The sequence below is a fragment of the Atractosteus spatula genome, chromosome 12 (assembly GCF_055471065.1).
Source record: "Atractosteus spatula isolate fAtrSpa1 chromosome 12, fAtrSpa1.hap1, whole genome shotgun sequence".
NCBI classification, from domain to species: Eukaryota; Metazoa; Chordata; class Actinopteri; order Semionotiformes; family Lepisosteidae; genus Atractosteus; species Atractosteus spatula.
Window position 1 is genome coordinate 7,008,863 of NC_142717.1, and position 22,824 is coordinate 7,031,686.

Here is a 22,824-nt window from a genome sequence, read left to right on the forward strand (position 1 = left end):
AGAAGTATAAATCACAGAGCAGAAAACCTGCAAGCCATTAATGACAAGTGAGAAACTGCAATAAATGGATGGAATAATAAGGAAGCCATATAATTTCTGGTACTTTTGCAGTCTGATGTTTTGAGTATATTTACTTTTTTATATTAAAAGGCTAATTCACTGAATTCAGTATGTTAAACATTTTACTGAGGTAGTGCAGGTGACTTGGAATGTTAAAAAGATAAAAATGTTGACAGTAATCTAATTGTCAGATGTTTTGATGATATAATGAAATTCATCCGTCCATCTATTTTCTAACCACTTCATCCAGTTCAGGGTCAGAGGGGAGCTGGTCCCTATGCCAGTAAGCCAATGGGAACAAGGTGGGATACATCCTGGTCAGGATGCTATGCAATGCAGATGCAATGCTAACCACTATACCACCATGCTGCCCATATAATCTAATCATTTTAAGGATTACAACTTGATTTAAACAAGAAAATTAACTGTAACAAAAAAAGCCCATATGTGATGTTATGCTTCCTTTTTCCAGAATTGCAAACTACTAATTAAGAGAAATCTGACCAATTCTTAGTACAGTACCACCTTTATGTGCATCAGGCAGAATCCCTGGAAAAAAAGATGTGCTTCTGCAGAAACCAAGAACTGTTTTCTCAATAGAACTTTCTAACATTTTTTCCAAAATATCTAAAATTTCTTGGCAAACTTATTTAGCGACTCACTTGGCAAACATAAAAATCCCAGCTGAGTTAAAGTTTGCAAAGCTTATGTTGCTATAATACTGTATATTATGAAGTTGAAGTGGCCCAAGCCAAGGTGTCAAGTTTTATTTAAGTTGAGATGGCTTTGGTTTTGAAAGTGCTTAGTTTAGCTAACTCTAAAGTGTTTGTTATCATCCCTGATTTTTTATTTTGTATAGTAAAAGCTAAATTTGTTTAATATTCATGCTTTCCAAATAATTTTGACTCTATATTACAAAAAAATGTAAAAAATGTTATTTGATGTATAACCTTAAATCTCTTTAGATATTAAGAAAAACTGTGATAACATTAGAATTCATAATGTTCCAGTATGTCACGGTAGTTGCTCAAAATTATATACTATTTTTGCTGTATATTTAAAATATTTCAAAATAAACCTACATGTACAGTAGCTAACCAATTTTATAACCAGCTTAAATTTATAAGAAATGGGTGATATGCAATATAGCTTGATCTTGTTATATCTCAGAAATGAAATAGGGATAGGCTCTTGGAAAACAGAATTTGTACTGTACATGGTATTAGTATTAGTTTCAACCAGACTTTCCAGACAAATGACCCAGTATGGTGATCACTGTGCTGTAGAAGTTGTTATTGTGTTAGTTAAGGTTCTGATCGCTTGGTCTTTAAAGATCACATGGCACTTATCAAAATAGCAGCTTAGCTAACCCTGACTATATTCTAGGCTCAGTTTGCTTTTAAAATTAAAAAGAAAAATGTTAATATTTAAAACACATCTATGAAAATGCTAACAAAATGAAATGTAGGGGACACGTTTACAATTTTTTAAAGCAAAGAGCATATGGTGAAATTTTATTTTTATGTTGTTGAATGTACACTGAGCAATTCATAAACTACTGTATTTTGTTACAAAAAGACTGGTGATGGTGCTATCTGAACTTAAAATACTAAAATATTTTGAATTGATTAAAATGTATTTTTCAATGGGTGTGCTTGAATCCCTGAAATATGTAATTAGTTGCTAGTTTTATTTCTCTCCCGTTTACAGTAATTATTCTTTGTCTCAGATCAATGAATGGATTTAATAACATTGAGAAATATTAATGACCTGTGGTATAATTTATTTGCCAAAACAATTTTGCATAAATCTTCTTATGGCACAGAAAAAAAACTTGCTGCAGTGCTACTAATACACTTATGAAAGTTTTGAAAGTGTTGCATCTGTTATAAGTTATAAGTAAGTTTCTAAATGAACGGGACTTCATTTCACGGGACTGCAAAGATTCCTTGGATAACCCACAACTGAATGTAAATATACTTACTTCCTTTTATTGTTGCACATGGGAAATTTGCTTTGCAGGGCAGTAAAAAACATATAGTAACACAACACACAATAATGAATAAACTATCATATTAGAGACATATATGTGTGATGATAAAGAAAAATAAATATATATGGAAGTAAAATATACAATCAATTGTTCAAATTAAGCAGGTTAATAGCTGTAAAAGTAAAAGATAATCATTGAGATATCATTGAGTTTGAATCTACAGTAAGTAGTCAAAATCGACACCTGGATGAAAAGACCTGAAATTCACTGTCCAAGGGGTTGTCATGACAAATATAAGTAACAAGTACCCTTTTTTAGTAACTTTTGCTTCACATTCCTCACTTTTCCCTGAACAATGTTACTGCAGCTGCTTGGCTCTTTCCAGCTAATATGGGGATTCCAGTATTCCAGTTGCATCCAAACTGTCATTCTCTCGGCCAGATTGGTCAAGGCCAAAACAGTAACTCAAATTGTTTCCTCATCAAAGGAATTTAATAGAAAAACATGTTTACTGTATAAAAACAACTAGGTGGGAAACTGAAATGTGTATATGACACTACTCTACTCTGAGTATAAACATGATCATAGCCATAAATCAAATATAAATAAACAAAGCTTAAAAATACTTTCTTCAGTTGTGATGGGTCATTCTACTTGTCTTTGCTCGTCTACAGGTCTACTGCAGTTTGCTGCTATTTTATTGTGGAAATAGAACTGTTCCTGCTATTGATTTAAATGTCTTTGGGATGTATTATTTTACTATTGTTTTTAGCTGTTTTGATACCATTACATTTTATTCTAGTCATGTTAATATAATGCTTCACTGACCCCAAAACTGTCTTTTTGTAAGTTGCAGTGAAGACAATTGTAGAAGGTAGTTATCTTCTTCTTTTATTCCTGCATTGATGGCTGATGTGTAATGCTGGTTCCAAGAATCAGCCTGCTGTGGGCCTCTCTGGCACATCAGCACACACACTATCTGTGATACAGGCTCCAGAAGCACCAAAATGACTCCCTGGAACATCATTGTGACAACTGTCTGCAGTGAACTGGGTGGAACATTTCATAATGGTTATCAAGTAGGCAAATCCATTCATATTTGTTTTGCCAGCTAGTCCAGAACAGCTCTGGGTGGCTTGACATTAGTGATGGTATCCCTGCATCACTACCTTTCATCTCCCACTAATCTCAACCCAGTATACTTACTTAAGCGTCACTATATTTTTTGTTCTCTCTTTTCTTCCCCATTTGTGATCCATATGCATCTTTCTTATGCCTCAGCCAGAGCAAGATACTGCTTCTTTCTTCTTCCCCTTCCAATATGGACTTTAATACTCACCATAACTAATAACGTTAAATTCAGTGTCTCTCAGAGGTTGAGTCAAGGGCCTTAAATATGTCTGGTAGGGTATTGGCCTCTATAGTAGGATCTCCCAAGGGTCTTTATGGATTGTCTGGCACTACTGTTATTGCACATTGGAATAGAGAATGATATTAATTTTCTGAAAATTAATTCCTTTTGCCTGACTGCCACAGAATATGTTATAGAAGCACTAAAGATAAATCACAATGAACACATTGATTCAGAAGCAATGTACCTTATTTACAGTGAAGTACAATGAAGATGCCGTCTAATTTTTATTTTTCAAGATTCAAAAGTTAACATTTATTCTTTAATACTGCTTATTGAAACAAGTTTAACTCACTCACTTGCTTTCACATGATGCAAGTTTCTGCAATGGGCTTATGTATTTTTTTATTGATGCACAGTATCAAAAAGACATGTGTGAAAGAATACTTAAAAAGGTATTTTATGTCTGCTGTATGGTTATATCATCCTTTTATGTGAAGTATGAAGACTGCATCAACCCTTCCTAAATGGAGTGTTTTGGTCGAATATACTGAGACATATTCGATTGCTTCTGATGCATGCATTTGTAGGTTACACACCATGTAATTAACTGTTTCTTTCTTTCGTGATGTTTTTTTAATGATGTACTAGTTGTCAGTGAGTCACTCTTTCCTGAAATAAGTGAGTTAAATGAGTTAAATATCCCTATAAGAAAAAGAAAAACTATGAAAAATGGGCACTGCAAATCCAATTTGGCATATAAATTCACTTAATGCATTGAAGCAATTAATACTGTACATTGATTCTTTGGTTAGCTATATTAATCTGCCAAATGCACATAATTCACATTTATTTCCCATTTTAACACTAGGTAATTCAAATTAACTTTGAAGAGTTTGACTTGGAGATTGGATATGACACATTAACCATTGGAGATGGAGGGGAGGTTGGAGACCCCAGAACAATACTACAAGTGTAAGTATGTTTCATAAGTATTGGCAGAGATAATGATCTCTGTGTGTTATATAGATAATAGATAATTTATCATAATTATCCCAAAATTCTCAAATGCATGAGTTTATAAACATCTCTATTTTTATCACATTGATCATGCTCCTGTGAAATAAAGAATCAGCAGAAGAAGTGTTCCAAAAATGAAAAGCCAGTGATATAAATCACTAATATATAAAATATACAGTATATTGTAAAGTCTTACAAAATTACACAGACACCTTTTCACTGATTATAAATACAAAGCTGTATTTTAAAATCTGCTGTACTTTTCCTTATTCTGGATATAGACTGACTGGGAGTTTTGTGCCTGACTTAATTGTAAGCATGACGCATCAGATGTGGCTGCATCTCCAATCAGATGAAAGTGTGGGATCTATCGGTTTCAAGATAAACTATAAAGGTAAATCGATATATATATATATTATACTTTCAATAAGTCTTGCATGACATGATGAGTTTGAAGCCTACTCAGTACTTAAAGCAGATTTACATGTGTTAAAATTCAACGTAAAAGTCAGAACTGTGCTTGTTATTGTAATACAACATTTGTTTTTGTTTTCAGTTTGTTTGGTTCTTCATTATATTAAATGAAAATAATTTGGTTATTCATTCTGCTACATGTTTGTGCCGTTTTTAAATTTGTGGACAAGTTTTTAAATCTGTGAGCTTGTTTATTGTTTACTTGCTTGATTTTGGAAGATTTATACGAGCAATCCATATAGCTTTAGGTCAAAGTCAGATTCTACCTTCTCAGCCACACTCATGCTTTTCCTTAGAGTTATTTGTCTTCAGTCATCAAAATTTCCACTGTTTTTCTGTCAAAGTGTCCTTTGTCAAATGACCCTAGATTTATGACATATTTTAAGAGAGTTATCTAATTTTCTTCACAAATGCCTCCTCATAAAGTGTGGCATCTCTTTTGCTTTTTTGCAGAAATAAAGCACCATTATGTTACAATCAAGCTGTTGGAACTAGACAAGTGAATTTTAACTTGTCAGATAGAAACACTTATTTGTCATTGTCAAATGCTAGTGTTTGCTCTCAGAGTAGTAAAAAAAAATATGCCATCACACGTTTCAGGCCCATACATGGGATCATTGTCCCACTAATCATTTTTTCAGATAGTTCTCCACACTGTTTCAATTTACCATCATGTCAAGATTCCACAGCTTTTGAAGTATAAAAAGCCATCAAGAAGGAGACATCATGATGATCCTGAAAGTGTTTGTCTGGGGATAGATATCTAGTCCCTGTGCAGTGACATTGTCCTGTGAATTCAAAGAGTTTTCAGAATGCCAAGCAGGAATTCAACTATTAGACTATTCTGTGAAGCTAGAAATGTTATGGGTGATTTAAAGAGTGGCAGTGCCAAACAGTTCAAGTGTAGGTGTTCTAATCATTAATTGTCAACGTAGATCTGTGCTGATGACAAAGTTAGTTTCTCTACTGTTTTCACTCACTGTTTTTGTGTATTTTGCATTTAGCCTTACATGAGACGAAAAAAAATACACTACTTATTTGTTTGTAGCTGTGGATTTTGTACATTAGAAATGCTAAAAAATTCAAATGGCAGATGAAAACAATTGTCTGAAATATGTTTTACCAAGGTGACAAGATGTACTTCTGTTTGTTCCCTTGAATCTTTTAACCATAGAGATGCTCACCAAAAATATTTTAAAATGACCAAGTGCAAACTTCACACTTCTTTCCTACTCTGTGTGAAGCCCAACCATCTGTGCTTGGAACAAAACATTATATGACAGAATGATCATGCTTAGGGCAGTGCAGGTGCATAATATCCATCTGTGTAAGTATAAGATTTTGTTCTGAGAAAAATAACATATTTCTCCAAAATGGAAAGTTATTGTTAATAGTGGATATTTGGACACTGTAATTATTGATGGCTACTGTTGAGTCTCCTCTAACTACTTTCGCACAGTAGTGTTTATCATGCAAAGTCCTCTCATGAAAACCATTCAAGTGTTTGTGAGGGCAGTCTGATACTTGATTTGTCTCTTTAGCCTCAGCTTCAATTCTGCCCAACTAGCCAAATTTGGTGTTATGTTTTAACCTGTAAACCTCATTACTTTGTTTCATTTTATTATCAATAATTAATGCCATTAATTGAAGAATCTCAGTGCTGTTGTATGGTAGCAAAATATGTTTGAAAATGAATATGCACAAGGAATTTAATTTCCCTGTCCTTAGTACAATGTCAAAATGTTGTTTCTTTAATTCAATATGGTGGGCTGACAAAAGAAATTACATTGTGCGTAGAGAAAATCGTTAAGATTCTGATTAAAATAATTCTTCTGCTTTGACCAAAGAAATAAATGAATTACAAAAAATGAAGACAATATAAAATGCATTACAGAAATCAGTTACTTTTAGCATTCTATTCTCAGATTAGATAACGTAACTGGATTTCATTCTTCATTGAATATGAGCTACATTTGTTTTTCTGTATATCTTTGATTATCTTCCTTAGCTCAAGGTTTAGTAATAAATTAATGTTGGAACTAATGTTCCATTAGTTTCCCTAGTGAAGGAAAGTGAGTTAGGTTCAACTGAAAATCATTTCTCTATGAATTTAAAATCTCAATATGAACAAAAGACAAAGAGTTTCCCCAGTATGTTATATTTTTTCTAAATAACATATCTGAAGCCCATGAACTAAATGAACTAAAGTTATATCTAATGACTATTTTAAAAATTTAAATGTATCATTCCTTTACCACTTAATAACCACTATTTTTTTAAGAAATACCTTTTGTAGTGGTAGTTATTGTTTAGTCCATTGGTGAAAAAGTAAGAGTAAAAGTGTTCACAAGCTTGGACTTTGACATACTACTTTAAGCCAAATCAATCTAAAGTAGCTATAGTTAGAGGATTTTATATGCATATTGTTGTGTAGGTTACACAAAGCATAGTATGTTGAGAAGTTGTCAGCTAAACTGGAAACTACTGTGAAATTCTTTAGTATTGTAAAATGTTCACTGGGACGTTATCTACTCACCAGTGGATACAACAAAGGATCTGTTTTAAAACGTAAACCGTGTTAATAATAGATAAAGCATGTAATTCTGGCTACTACCTTTTCCTTGCTTATATTAGTACTGTTGCTGGATTACATTTTTAATACCAGCAGTTTAAAACTTTATTGACACCCTCTGGCAATCATTTTTTGGTCAGTGTCTTGTTAAACTGTTTGCAGTTAATGGAGGATTAAAATAGAAACGTGTACTGTCTAAAACCATGTTAAGAGCTTGGAAATCTTACAACTATGAAAGTGTACCAAAAAAATATTTGTCCATTGCCAATTAAAATTCCAGCTTGTGTTGTTCTTCATGGCCTGCGTTAAGAGCTTTGTTTGCTCTCAGGGCCGGAGATAATCAAGAAGCTAATGATTCACTAAAAGCCTTTTACTCTTTTCGTCTTTGAACCACCTGCTAAAACTTGATTATTTTTATATGTATATTGCTAATATGTATATTTTGAACATCTTGTAAAACATCCAATAGAAATACAAATAATATGTACAGTATATACAGTATATGGTAGATACAGTCTATGACACAGAAATACATTTAATGTAAAAACTTGGAGTACACTTCAATGTACAGTACACATTATTACTCTAAATTATAATTGATATGGAAAGCGTTATGATATGTGTTTCAGATTTTAATCAATGTGCTAATTTATGCAAGTATCAACTTTGTTCTTTTGATGAACTCTGAGATAAATTGGGATTTTTATGTGTCAATTTTAACAATATATCAGTTTCATGAGCTATGCTTCAAAGCAAGCATTTTTTTGTATTTTCCGTAATTAAAATGAATGCATTTGAATCACACTGCATCAATTATTTTTCATTAATTGAATGGTCTTTCAGTCTTCAGTGAAATCTGTAGTTTTCATCTTTGATTTTTTTGTCCTATATATTTTTGCTTACTTTCTGTGTTCTTGTGTAGTTGCTTCAAGGTGACTTTTTTTGTATATATATTTTTGTGTGTATTTTTAATAGAATAAAGCAACTTTCTTCTGCTTCTGAAATAAATAAATTCCAAAAATTGGGTTAGCTGAAGCATTTTGAGGCTGAAAGGATATCACTTAGTAATATGCTTAGAATTCTTTCAACATCTGAATACCAGAAAGAGGCTAAACATATTAAAAAGAAAGATGTGCCATGTGTAACAAGGCACAACTTGAGCCTGTTGTGGATACATATCCTTCCTGTTGTAGATTAGATGCTAGGAAACCTGATTTTTTATAGCAGTTGAATTCACAGCTCTCTGTCAAGTGGTAGACTCATTTGTGTGACTCAGAGGGCTGGGCTATTCCAATGAACCATGGTGTAATCCTCCATCCAAGGGACAGAGCTACACATATTATACAAAAGGAAACAAAGTTGAGCATACAAGTTCCTTAACCATTGAATGTACTTCTATAAAGTGTAGCTTAATAAAACAGAGTGCCTTCCAATACATATAACTGCTGCATGATTTCTTATCCATTTCAGCTAAATGAGGGGAATTAAATCAATCAGAATTTCGGAGTGCCAGTTGTAAAAATAACCCTTCTTCCCTCTGTTTAACTTAAATAATTTCTCGAAGAAATCCTTAATCACACACCATCAATTAATTTATACAGATACACAAATTCACGCCAGAGTCAACCACAAGCTATAATAGTGGACTATTTTTATGTATTCACTATATACAGTAAGAAACAAACCGAAAGTAATACTTTTATCGCACTTTGAGCCATTGGGTACAGTGCTTTGTCCATTACCACTACAAGGACAATAAAAGTTTTTTAAAAAGAAACAGATGTCAAAATGTTTCTGAAATGCCCACCTGTGATATTTCAGCTGCTTAGTTACACGATTCCATATTCATATAACTATCAACTGATGTTAAATCACTCAACAATATTTTACAATAATAGCAAATGCTGTTCTTAGAAAAGGTTAAAACGTTATAACTTTTTATGAAGTACAGAATATAAGCTTAATAAAATTAGTACAAGCACATTAAAACCAGAACTCACTGTAAGTTACCAAATTAAAGACTATGATACATAAAATATATGCATAATTAAATTATTTATGATGAAGGTGGAAGGTTGTGTACTTTTGTCCAACTGAGCAATCTTGCTTTTATAAAATATACCAACTTTTTAATGTTTAATGTTTAACATGCTGTAATACACAGTTTAAAATTATTAAAAGTCTAAAGAGTATACAACTTAAAATCTTAATTGGAAAACAATTGTCCCTCAGCAGTGACCGGGATTTGAAACAGGGCGTTTTCTGGCGACAGCTCAAATGCTGTACATAAGACATTAAGGTTTATTAGCTCCATCTGGTGGTTTCACAAAGTACTATTATCCTATTTAAAAAAACATGCAATATGTTGTGGTATGAGGCGGTATGTTGTGCAACGTCCACCGCATTTTAACGCAGCATACCTCGCACATTTTGAATGGCTGGATCTGTGTAATACACATATTTGATTTCACTTGTCATGTCTAATTTATGTTATTTAGTATATAGTCTTTGTGAATAAGTCTGTATCATGCATACACTATATGTACAGTATAGTATATATTTTAAAACATATACAGTAAAGAAGATCAGTCTTCTCAGTAAAATATTTAACTAATATGGCTTGGTCTTTAAAAAGAGAAAAACTTCCTATTGAAAAGCACTTTATAATATTTTTGATTTACTGTGGCAAAACAAAATCAAATTGTTTTTGCAGGGCTTTGCAGCATGGTGGTTATACCATAATAAAATATATATTTGACCACCATCATCAAAGTGGTAAAAACTGAAAATCAAAGCATGAGTAAAGAAATTAATTGGATTTTTAAACTTATATTGATTAGGGATCAGTAAAATATATCTTTTTAATCCAAGTGTGTTTATGTGACATAATACACATTCATTTACTAGCTCTTTTCATAAATCTCAAAATGTTGTATGGTATCACACATACTATACGTAATAGAAGTTAAACAAAAGTACAGCAAACAGACATAGTAAAACCAAAGGTAAAACTACATTTTAAATTAAGTGGTGTAGTGAAAAAATAATAATATTGTTTGTGAGTGTTTTCAAAATTCTAATAGCCATAGGGCCTGTGATGGATTTACATACTGAACACCACAAGATGCTGCTGGACAAAAGAGGATCTGTCACTAGTTGTGTAGAGGCTAGTGTGAATTTCACAAGGAGTTCTGATTTCCAATGGACAGACATTTGTTCTGTTGGCTTTTGGAAGTACTTAATTCTGTAGATTCTATATACTGTAGCACCTTAAAATATCTCAGTAAACAAAGTATTACAATTTCTAATATTGATGAAACAATGCGTGTATCAATTTTTCAGTATCAGATAGGTATCAGATCAAGCAAAGTGGAAGAATGATCCCCCAGTGATTTACCTACAAGTACTTAAAATGACCAGTAACACCAGGTTCCTAACTTCCATCAAGGGTTTGATTTCAGCACAGGCAAGGACCACACTGGAATCATAATTATTGTGAAGCTGATATTTGGAACTTAAGAACATAATCTCTGTCTTGTCACTGTTTGCACCAAGAAAGCTGTTACATCCATAGCAGACAGGAAAGTGGAATGTGCAGAACCACAACGGCACTCTTTGAATTGCTCTGCAAGAAAATCTTAATGTCATCATCATAGTAGTGATAAAACCTCAGTCATTAATGACAGATAGTCTAATCAATATGCATCATTTCTGTTGTTATCATCATCATTTCTGTACAACAAACCCTCTATACCACCCTAAGTGTGACATCAATTTTTAAAAAGATTTTTAGGAATTGGCTCCTCACAGTCAAATATGAGTCAAATCAAAGGATGGAAGTACCAGTGATAATTTTTTTTTGCAGATAATTTTCCATGTGATCCATGTAGTTTGTCGTTGACAGTATAAAAAAGCTGCACTTACATCGTGAAGAAGGAAATTAAGTGACCCAGAGTCAGAAGTCACCAGAAAATCATTAACTACCTTAACATTTGATATTTCAGGAGTCTCACTCCCATCTAAACCCCAACGGAAAAGTACAAAAGAGCACATTGAATGCAAGATGTGATTGCAGGTGGGCTCCCACAGCCTTTCTGTGATTTTTTGTGAGAAATGGAAAATTGTAAACAAGACAGTAGTTGTGTGATTACTGGTGGGCCTACCCCAGATTTTTTAGCACAGGTGTGAATGTAAGCCTACAGGTTGAACACCAGAGCATTGATATAGTGACTAACAAAGGAGACAAAAAGCAGAGAAGCTACAGTAGCTTTGAGTAAGGACATAGGAATAGCAGGTCTCATTTTTGCTATGAACTCAGGCTTATAGGCAGCATCAGCATTAAAAAGAAAGAAAACCATGAAAACAGAAGAGCACCTTACTGTCATGATTGCAGGAGGTGAGACCTTTAATTGATGGTATTAGTGAACAAAAGTTTGAGTGAAGGTTAAGTTCTAATCTTGCAGTTCCACTTCCCTACACATAAAAGCTATCTGGATGAACATGGTACTGCACACAACTTTTCTAATACCCCTCCCTCTGCCCCAGTTTCACCATTGCAGCATTTTCTCTCTGGCTCATTCCTCATAAGTCAAGTGACGGTGAGGGTGTGACAGTGCTGATCTCTGACCAGCGCTGTCATTTCCTAAGCCAGGCAAAGAATATCTGGACACCTTAAGGACATCCTTACAGATTATTTGATGTTGTTCCTAAGCTTATAGATGAATAGTTAGCCATGTGTTTTTCCACAAAATTACATTCTGTTGCCCTCATATCAAGGTGTTAATTTCTGTGCCATGAGAAAGAAACGAGACAAACTGCTGTGATAAGAAATGCACAGTTCAAATGTTTGTAGGTTAGACATTTTTAAATATATAATACAGTATATAGTCTAATATATGGCCGTGTTCACAAGCTTGGACTTTGACATACTACTTTAAGCCAAATCAATCTAAAGTAGCTATAGTTAGAGGATTTTATATGCATATTGTTGTGTAGGTTACACAAAGCATAGTATGTTGAGAAGTTGTCAGCTAAACTGGAAACTACTGTGAAATTCTTTAGTATTGTAAAATGTTCACTGGGACGTTATCTACTCACCAGTGGATACAACAAAGGATCTGTTTTAAAACGTAAACCGTGTTAATAATAGATAAAGCATGTAATTCTGGCTACTACCTTTTCCTTGCTTATATTAGTACTGTTGCTGGATTACATTTTTAATACCAGCAGTTTAAAACTTTATTGACACCCTCTGGCAAGCAAAATTGTCTTTGTAGAAGATGACAGATATTTGTGGATGTAGTTCATTATTTTTCTACTGCTTGACTGTCAAAATTATCAAAAGATTCTTCTCCTAGGCTGCCAAGTACTCTTAAAACACATTCCAAGATTGTCTCCTTTGTTCTTTTAAAGCCTTCATTTAGAACTGTGCAATTAAAGAAAGGGAACCAAATGAAACAGATCAAAGGATTACTACTTGATGAGAGTATTTGGTGGCTTCTTTCAAGAAAAAGCTGGATGAGATCCTTGAATCAATAAGCTCCTAGCAACCAAATGAGTTATGTGGCCTCTTATAATTTGTAAACTTTCTTATATTCTTATTTTCCTATTTGGAAATATAATGTTATCACTGATAAGAAAGCTTCATTGGCCTCAATTGATTCCGTAATATGTGTTTCATCAGGTTTAGTGCTGTCATGTATTGGTTTGGTTGATGAAAAGGTTTGTGTAGATTCAGGATTTAATGTAAAAAGTAAAATATTTTTTTTAAAAAAAGTATTTTTCAACATGAATAAAAGTGGTTAGCCTTTAAAAGAAAACAACACACACTATTCACAATAGGAAAAAAATATTTTTATCAAAAGAAATGGGGGAAATAGCATTAACATTCATTACAGATTTAAGACCTCTAGGAATCATTACTGAGATGTAACTGGAGCACTGATTAGGTCACAAAGTTGATATGTGTTTTATGAGCTAAAATGAGATATTCAGGCATCTCATGCGCTATTGATGAGATCTTAATGTTCTTTTATGTGAGACTGCAATAAGGAATTAAGGTTTCATTTTAAACAAATTCAAGTGGTTATGTATTGTTCCACGTGAGCAGCAACTAGATATTTCAGGACGTTTTTCTTGCATTCTGCAGTAAGCTTAATGTGCACAATGTTAAGACTGAGAAAGACTATGAGATGGAGATGTAAACCTCAGAACTTTTATGTGTTTTGGAAACAGTAAGAGAGGTTACAGCCTTGACTTCTCTTTTGTTTTGCAAATTAGGTTCACAATAACAGTCTAAAGGTTTCTATCAGCTGCTATAAAACATCCTTATTGCGCTTAATTGCTTGTTGTGGTATCAGGGAATTTGGATAAAAGCAAGTGTGCTATGGTTCTATATCACTCTTTGTACTTTACTGTTGGCATTTGCCAAATAGAATCTGCAGTCATTTTTTTCTTTAAAAGCAAATGTCCTGTGGAACAAACACAATATACAATACTTATACCCAATGAACTTACCAGTGACCTGCTTTGAATCATTTAACCACCTAACTACTATTCCTACTGTATTGCCATGACTCTGTGAATGAACTATATAATACAACACTTATAGTTTTCAAAACATTTGAGAGATGAATGCTTCCACTAAAATTAGCTTTTAGCTTCTTGCTTCTGTTATTTGACTTCACATTTGAGTTGTATTCCCTCAGTTCAAAGAAGTTTACATTAATGCTCATAAATTTAAATACAATCAAACCTTAGTTGCTTGCTTTATGATTCAACATATTCATAATATAGATAGAGTGTGAGCATATAATAAAATATTGTAGTATTATATGTACTGCTAAAACTTTTAATTTAAGCCATACGACTTAATGCTTGAATGATAGCTTACAGTTCTACTGAGTTTTGTAGCTTGTAGTTTGGCCACAATGCTACAAAAAGGAAAAGTACACTAGTAGCAGTTGAACATAATGAATTAAGAATAAAATGTGTATAATTAATGTGACTTCGTAAAATCCATTAAAATTATTTAATAAAATTGATCGATACTGTACAATCTAAGAAATAAGACAGGTCAAACTGTCTTTTTTACTTGTAATCCTTTTTGTCTTATTATTATTATTATTATTAATATCTGTTTAATTAAAACAATGGTAATTGCCCTTTCTCTGGTTGTCAGACTGGTATTGAATTAAGAGATGAATTGACATAGACAATTTGTCTTTTGCAAAATAAATTTCCACAGGAAAATGTAACATCGCAATAAATGCTAGTCTTAATCAGGTAGTGAATTTTAGGATGCAACCACAAAGACCAATAAGTTTTCAAAACATATATGTTTTGAAACATGCAGTATAAATTCGGATAAATTTGTGTAAAGTCACAAATCAGGGGAAGAGTATAAAAACATTTCAAAGACTCTTATCTCTTGGAGCATTCATCAATAAGAAGGTGAAGGTACCTAGACATTATGTAGCTCACGCTGTTGCTACAAATTGAACAACCTGATAAGGAGTAAATGGGTTTGGGTTGCACCTGTGAGGCCATTGACTGAAATTGGTTACAATGTGCATGAATAAACAGTATCCCAGTCACTACACAAAGCTGGCTTGTATGGCAGAATGAAAAATCCATTTAATCTCCCAGGTGGTTTTTGCAACAAAGCATTTACATTTTTTTTTTATTTGGTCAGACATGACAATATTAGAATGTTTTGGTCAAATGTGAAAATATTACGTCTGACAGAAACCCAGCATAGTGCATCACTTGGTCAGCATCATGCGTGCTGTAAAGCATGGTGGTGACAGCATTGTTTTATAGTTGTGCTTCAACTATAGCAGGGACTGGAAGGCTTGTCAAGACTGATGGGAACATGCTGTAGATGTTCCATCTTTTAGCAGCACAGTGACCCAAGGTGCAAGATTAAAGCTCTTCTAAAGTGATTTAAGTTTAAAAAAGTGAATTTACTTTAGTGATTCTAAGTGGATAGCCTTAAAAACTACTATTGATAAGTGATCTTCAAGCCACTTTTAGAAGCTTGAGCAAACCCGCCAATAAGAATCAACAAAAATTGTCCCATGTCAGTGTCTACTGTACGTTTAGTGGTCTTAAAAAGACTTATGGCTGTAATTAATGGAAAAGGTGCTTATACAAAATAATGAGTTTATGAGTCTGAACAATTATTAATAGACATTCCATTTTTCAGTTTTTGCTGTCATTTACTGCAACTTACCTTTAGAAGTATTCAGTTTGAGCCTTCAGGTTTTGATTAAAATATTAATTTAAACAAATTAAAGATGAGATGCCAAAGGAAGGGTCTAAATACTTTAGATTTACTGTAGATAGTGGTATTAAAACAAGTTCTGTCAATTTTCAAATCATTATTTGTATGAAATGTTGAAGACATTTTGGTAATTGGTCTTAATTTAATCATCTTGTTTTCATTGTTGTTACACCTTAAAGGAATGAAAGTATGAAATGAAACTTCAAAATTGTTGAATAGTAAAATAAAGACATTTATTTTAGACATAGTGACATAATGGGTGGCACTCCTGAGTCTTGACCAGAATTTCCAAAACCAATCATAACAACCCAAAGTATGGTGACTGGGAATACTGTGCTGTAGGACGTTATTCCTGAGATAAGACACTAAACTGTGGTTCTAGCTACTGTATTTAAAGATCACAATTTAAAAGCTGTATCAGTGTTAACTTCAGTGTTCTGGTGGTGTTCCACTCTGGTGTTGTACTTTCCGGCCTTCATAAAGTCCCCTTTAATTCAGTTAGTGAAACTCATTTAATCCTAAAGTTAATACTTGTTTTTTCAGATCCTGCATTGTTCTGTAGATTTATGTGCAAGTGTGTTTGTCTTGAGTTCTGTAATTCCATTACTCCGGAGAAATGTCAACAGAATAATTAGTATTCTTCTGCTCTGGTTTGCTGTGACAAATAATTGAGTGGCCAGGTAATATTTTCCCTATGACACTCATTGCAACCTAGAACAAAAGTGATTAAACTTATTACGTATTACTTTTTCCTTTGGTTAACCTTAAGACATTTTGGTCTTGTTTCTTCTTCTGGCAAGATTGGCTGCTATAGATAAGAAATGCTATACTATATCAACAAAATATTACTGCCTGTTGTTCAGATACACTATTATTTATTGAAGTAGTTTTGTATGATGTACTATAAATACTGCTTCTGCAGCATTCTGTGCTTGTACTTAACCACTGTGATAGTGCTACACACTAAAAAAACATGAGACCACAGGACAGTTTCAAGCAATATGCAACACTCTGAAGATGCTCAATTTATCATAATGTCTAGTGGTACCCTGTAGGCTCAAGTATCACCAGTCTATTGTCTTTTGGTTATAATGCACTGTTATAAATTAACAGTTTTAGTAATTAATTGTAAGTGTAATTCTGATTTGAATTCATCTCAATTTTGCTTGTTATTATCTGTATATTCTGCTATTTTTGAGAGATATGTATGCCAAGCCAGGTTATAAACCCTAAGATATTCAATAATGACCTATATATAGTATACATTTTTAATGCTGGAAACTAAATGTACATCTTTTGTGTGAACAGTTTAGTATGCAGTATATAACATTGTTCCATGTGAGAATATATTTATAAAACAACTTATTATTGTGGATTATTTTAGTAATAGTTTAGGGAATTAAAGGCCATCTTTTCAGCATTTCACAAAATGAAAAACAATAACAATACTTTAACCTTTTTTCTTCAGTGCAGGGAAGGTGCAAGAAAACAGGGAAGGTGATAGTGTTTAAACAATGAACAATGCCATACCTTAAATTAATACAATACATCATAGCATTCCTAAACCCACTGAACATTAATACAATTATTGCACTGTTTGTATGTTGATTCAAGTTTATATACAGTATATATATATATATTTTTTATTAAGGTTATCACACTTAATTAAAGTTTAAATATAATCTTGTCTAAGTTATCACATCACCAACAACATGCTTCAGTAATTACATTACATGTGTGTGTAAGAAAACGGAAGCTAGAGTATTTGTTATTTCAAAAAATGCCTGTGGATAAATCTTTAGAAAATAGAAAGTACTAACCTTGAAATGAAATATACTTCATTTTAGATAGATTAAGTAGCACTACAGTATATGTATTTCATTCTGTCAGACATTTCTCTGCCTCTCAGAACTGGTTTGATCTGTTCTTTTGATATTTTTTTTCCTAAAGAGTTATATGCAGGTATTATCTACTTTTAGACTGATCATTTCATGTTTACTGAATTATTTTCCACTGTACAAATAATATTTGAATATAAAGGAAGCTATAGGTGAATAAACATCAGGATTCTCAGGAAAATATGTGTCATATTCAAGTGTGGAAGTTTCTTTGAATTTCTTCCATTATGAATTATTTCATACTGGAGGAATTTATATGAAACAGTTCTACAAATCAGAGCATAAACAAGTATCCATTTGCTTTTCAATTAAAATAATGTATATGCACATATACAGTATACTACAGTACATTATATCAACTGAGCATTATATCAACATTTTGATTCATTATTGTTGACTGACCTTTATACTTTCTAGTGACTTTGACCATCATGTGAGCATTAAGTTAGTGAGTTGTGCAGGCACAGGTATTATTGTTGTGATTTAATCTGATGAATGTCAAGCCTGGTGAAAATCACGAAGGAAAAAGGGTAAAAAAATATATATATTTCCTTCTTAAAAAGAGAACCATGCCTTTGTCTCACCAGTACGTTGGAGTTACTCATCAGGCTGACTTGCCAGGTATGTAGCCAAGTCTTTGTAGTGATTGATGGCAAGCTGACTGAACAATACTACATTGATCAAATTCTTGGAGCAGTTCCTGTCCCTGTGTGGTCAACTCACCAGACATGAGTGACATTCAACTTTTGTTTGAAGAACTGTGACAATGTGTGGCATCTATGGCTCAGGGTCCAATTAACAGAAATACAACCATTGTGGCTTTATAAGAGAAGTTAAAATCCCACTAAACAGCATTTGCAAAACATGAATATAGCTTGTATTGTTCCCTGTGGGGCTGACACAAGCTATTAGCTTTTGACTTTCACTGGAGTCCCCTGGATTAACCATGTTTATGACTAAAGTTAATCAGCACAATTAATTTTTATACTGTTCAGTAAAAAGTTGGTGCAATTCCTACAAAAAGTTCTACGTTTATAACTATATTAACATTCAGATGTGACATGTGAAACCAGAACCTTTAATATAACAATGATCCAAACACTACTTATGAATGGAGTAACTAGATGCAGCAGCAGAAAAAAAACAATGAGTTAAAGCAGAGGTGTCAAACTCATTTAATCTGTGGTCCAAAGTTGATTTAAATGTATGGCATAAATTGTTACTATTAATTCTACTTGGTACATGATATTATTTATTTGTGGTGTTTTGTGTTTTGGCCATTTATTTTACAATTAAATACCTACCTTAAACGTATAATTAGCAGTCATTGTGTTTGCAGAAGATCCCAAATTAGCTAAACATACTCTCAGAGTTTGTATGTTTAACATGAGTAATCATAATTATGTAAAATATCATAGTTATAATAGAGCCATTTTTGCTACAATGAAGGAGATTGCCTTCATAGTTACTTGCCTTGTGGTCTCATTTACTAGTGATTATTATCATTGAAAGTGTTGCCTGTCCTTCAAAACAAAAGCAAAATAAATAAGAAAAGGATGCTCCGTGGCTGTAAAACCTAAAGTATTTTAAAAGGTGAATGATCAAAATACAGTACATTTGCATTGCTTTGAACTTAGCTGTGTTATGCATATGTTCAGCAGTTTATAATATTTACATATCTTCTTTGTTTTTAAATACTGTAGTAGGTTTAATGTGCTACTTTTCACAAATTATGGCAAGCATACAACAGTGTTTTTATTTTGAGAATTCAGTGGTTCAGTTGCTGAGATTGCACCAAAATTATTAGCAAGAATTAGTTCTGATCTTAACATTATGCCTTAATTCATTTTTAAAGTGATCAGCTAAATTTCAGTTTCAGTCCTGTGTATACTGAACCAGACCTACATAGAAGATGTTATAATACAGAATATCAGCACATTTTTTTCCAGACTTATCTTGGATTGTAGGAGCCAGTTTTGCACACACCAGGTTTCAAGCCAGGACCTTGAGCTTGGCAGGGTCAGGGCTTGATCTCCTGATGTCTTGGAAATATCCAACATGTGTGTGTAGTTGTAGCTGTTATTTCCCACTGGGGATATTCTGAAATGAAAGCTTTAATTTCTGAAATCTGTGTCATAGTGGTTATATGCTGTACTGTATTTAAGACTGTATCCCCTCCCTCCCCATGAAATAGAATCATAGAAAAGATTTACAGATTGCTTAAAACAGGTATAATATAATACCTGTATATACTGTAACTATACATGCCTGCAGGCCTCTGTATGGTTCCTCTGAAGTTATAAAAGAGGGAGCAAAAAGAAGACATTCACTAGTAGCAAGCAACATCATGATGAAGTTTAGAGAGCTTTCCAAAGAGTGTAGGCAAGTAGTCTTTGGCCACAACGTGTTGAGGGATGGTTATCAAAAAATGTAAAACCTGACTTAACACCTTTCCATTATTGTGGCATTCATGATGAGAAAGCCTCTTGCACAGAAAAACAAAAATTGTGGCTCAAATATGCCATACTACACCTGAATGACAATTGAAACCATGTCTAATGGTCACATTAAATGCAAATTGAACACCCTGGACATGTTCATCAGTATTATGATAGAACACATGAAGCTCATGTTAAGAAAACACATGCAAGCCTACTCTGAAATACAGTATAGTAGCACAGTGTACTTTATTTTGTGATTGTTTTGATTTTATGGGACCTTGAGCCCTTGTTAAAATGGGAAGAGTCAGGTCACAAAAGTAAATAAGAAGGTCTTATAATAATAATAAGACTAAAAAGACAAACAATAGCATTTAGCTTGCTTGGAGACTAGAAGCTGTTTGATCTGAGGAGCTCGTCATAATCAGGTCCCATCATACTTTTCTGTGCTCACGACAACATAGGTTTCAGTTCTTTTAGCTCTTTTGTACAGTATGTACTTCTTTTGTTTTAGGATTTGCTTTCATTTTATTGTATGTTAAATGCCTTTCACATTTTGCAAAACTATTGGAAATGATTACTTAAAAGGTGATGTATAAGTCAAATATTTATTTTGTTATTTTCTTGATATAATAAAAAAGAGTACATTCCCTCTAAATGAGATTTAGATGTAATGTATGTTTTATCAGTCAGAACTATTTACCATTTTAGCTAGAATATTTACCATGGAGCCCCATTTTGGGAAATTAGGGGTACTGATTTTTTTTGCTGCCTTCACTTGCTTTGTTCTTTAAGTTGTATTGAAATCATGCATTTGTTGTCATACTTTATTAATATTAATTGTCAGTCTGTTTGTACACATTGCCTCAGTTTCGATGACAAGATTTACTGTTTGAGGATTTTTTTCCTTCTTCCAGAAATTGATAAAGAAAGCTGCGGTGATCCAGGTACACCTTTGTATGGCATACGAGAAGGCAGTGGATTTTCAAATGGTGATGTGCTGCGATTTGAATGTCAGTTTGGGTTTGAACTCATTGGAGAAAGAACCATTACCTGTCAAAACAATAACCAGTGGTCTGCAAATATACCTATCTGCATATGTGAGTATGAGTGGTTTTCTTATAAAATGATTTATAAAGAATTTCTGGAATAAGCAACTTATACATTAGAAAGGTAATCAGCCAGAATTCATATGTAATCTGCTGGAGAGTATAATTCTGTTAACAAAATATTATTAATATTTTATATGTATTTATTTATTTGTGATTAACACCCTCGCTAAAGATGGAAACTTATTGCTGATTCACGAACTCTCGCAAGCTCCCAAAATATTGCGTGACATGGTGAAAACAAAGATGATATTTCGAAGTGTATATACAGTATATACTGTATATATACTTTCAATATATAACCACATCTTTTAAGTGAGGCATGTGTTATAGCATTTCATGTGAAGAAACATGATGCAGAAGGTGGAGGGGACTAAAGAGAACAGAAAGACACACCCGATTGACCAATTGGCCATGTGAAAAATTTTAACAATGCCATGGGGTATAGATATATTCTATCATGCATCAATGTCAGCCTCTTGGGTAAGCAATGGCTCAGCATAAGAGCATGTCGAATGTTAAGGTAATGTGCTTTGAAATGAATGAATTGGCAAAAGAATTCCAAAAATAATATGTAAGCAAATATAAGAAACTTGTTTTGAAAGTTTTGTTACTTCTCCAGAGTGTTCAAAAGGAGACAGCCAAGATATCATTCCTTCCTCATAGTCAACACAACAAAGATTATTCTAGAGACAGTACTGTGGAATAGTGGTAAGACTTCTGGACCAACAGTATATCTGGCAATTTGACGGTTCAGATCCCAGCTGCATTCATTGATAAGTGTCATAAAACTAAGCAATACTTTTTTATATTAAGATTAGTCATATCAATGGGATTTCAATTTCAATAATGCTTGCTTGTTATGCCAGTATACAGTATATATATATGCCCCTTCAATAAACTTTTTCAATCTTTAGTTACACTGCTTCTTTGGTGGATATTCCAGTAAGTTTACATATTACACGGAATGATGTAGTACAGTTTTTCAAGTTGCATACTGTTGTTTTTGAAGGAAAAAGGTGATTTAATGTAACAAGACAATATTTTCCACATACATGTATGTTTGTTGCATAACACTTATGCAATGCAGGGCACGTAGAATCATTTAAACTTTTTTTTTTTCCACAGCAGTGCTGAAGCTAAAAGTCAGGATTGTGTTGTTAAGAATTTGTTCACTTTGTCTTGCAGTTCCTTGTTTATCTAATTTCACTGCCCCCATGGGAACTGTCCTTTCTCCGGATTACCCAGAGGGCTATGGGAACAACATGAATTGTGTTTGGCTTATCATCTCAGAACCAGGGAGCAGAATTCACCTTGCTTTTAATGACTTTGACTTGGAGGCACCATATGACTTTCTCACTGTGAAAGATGGAGAACTACCTGATTCATCAGTTTTGGGGAGATTTACGGGAGCAGAGGTCCCCTCCCACCTCACAAGTAATACCCATATCTTGCGTTTAGAGTTTCAAGCTGATCACTCGATGTCCGGCAGAGGCTTTAATATCACCTATAGCAGTAAGTGTACTTTTCTCAGAAAAACTCCATCAGAAATATTGAAATTTCAAGGAGCGGCATTTGTTGGCATTGCTGCTTTTCTCTCTGTGGACCTGGGTTTAATTCTGGAC

At 33.3% G+C, this 22,824-nt stretch overlaps 1 protein-coding gene across 3 annotated transcripts in view; it reads left to right on the top strand.

The window, feature by feature from the left end:
- Positions 1-22,824, top strand: part of csmd3b (CUB and Sushi multiple domains 3b) — a 581,296-nt gene that overhangs the window by 354,192 nt on the left and 204,280 nt on the right. For all 3 annotated transcript variants that reach the window (XM_088929237.1, XM_088929238.1, XM_088929240.1), the window contains exons 11-14: positions 4,276-4,379; positions 4,706-4,818; positions 21,008-21,190; positions 22,388-22,714. In XM_088929237.1, the coding sequence (XP_088785363.1) occupies positions 4,276-4,379; positions 4,706-4,818; positions 21,008-21,190; positions 22,388-22,714 (727 nt within the window). The remainder of the gene's footprint in view (positions 1-4,275; positions 4,380-4,705; positions 4,819-21,007; positions 21,191-22,387; positions 22,715-22,824) is intronic.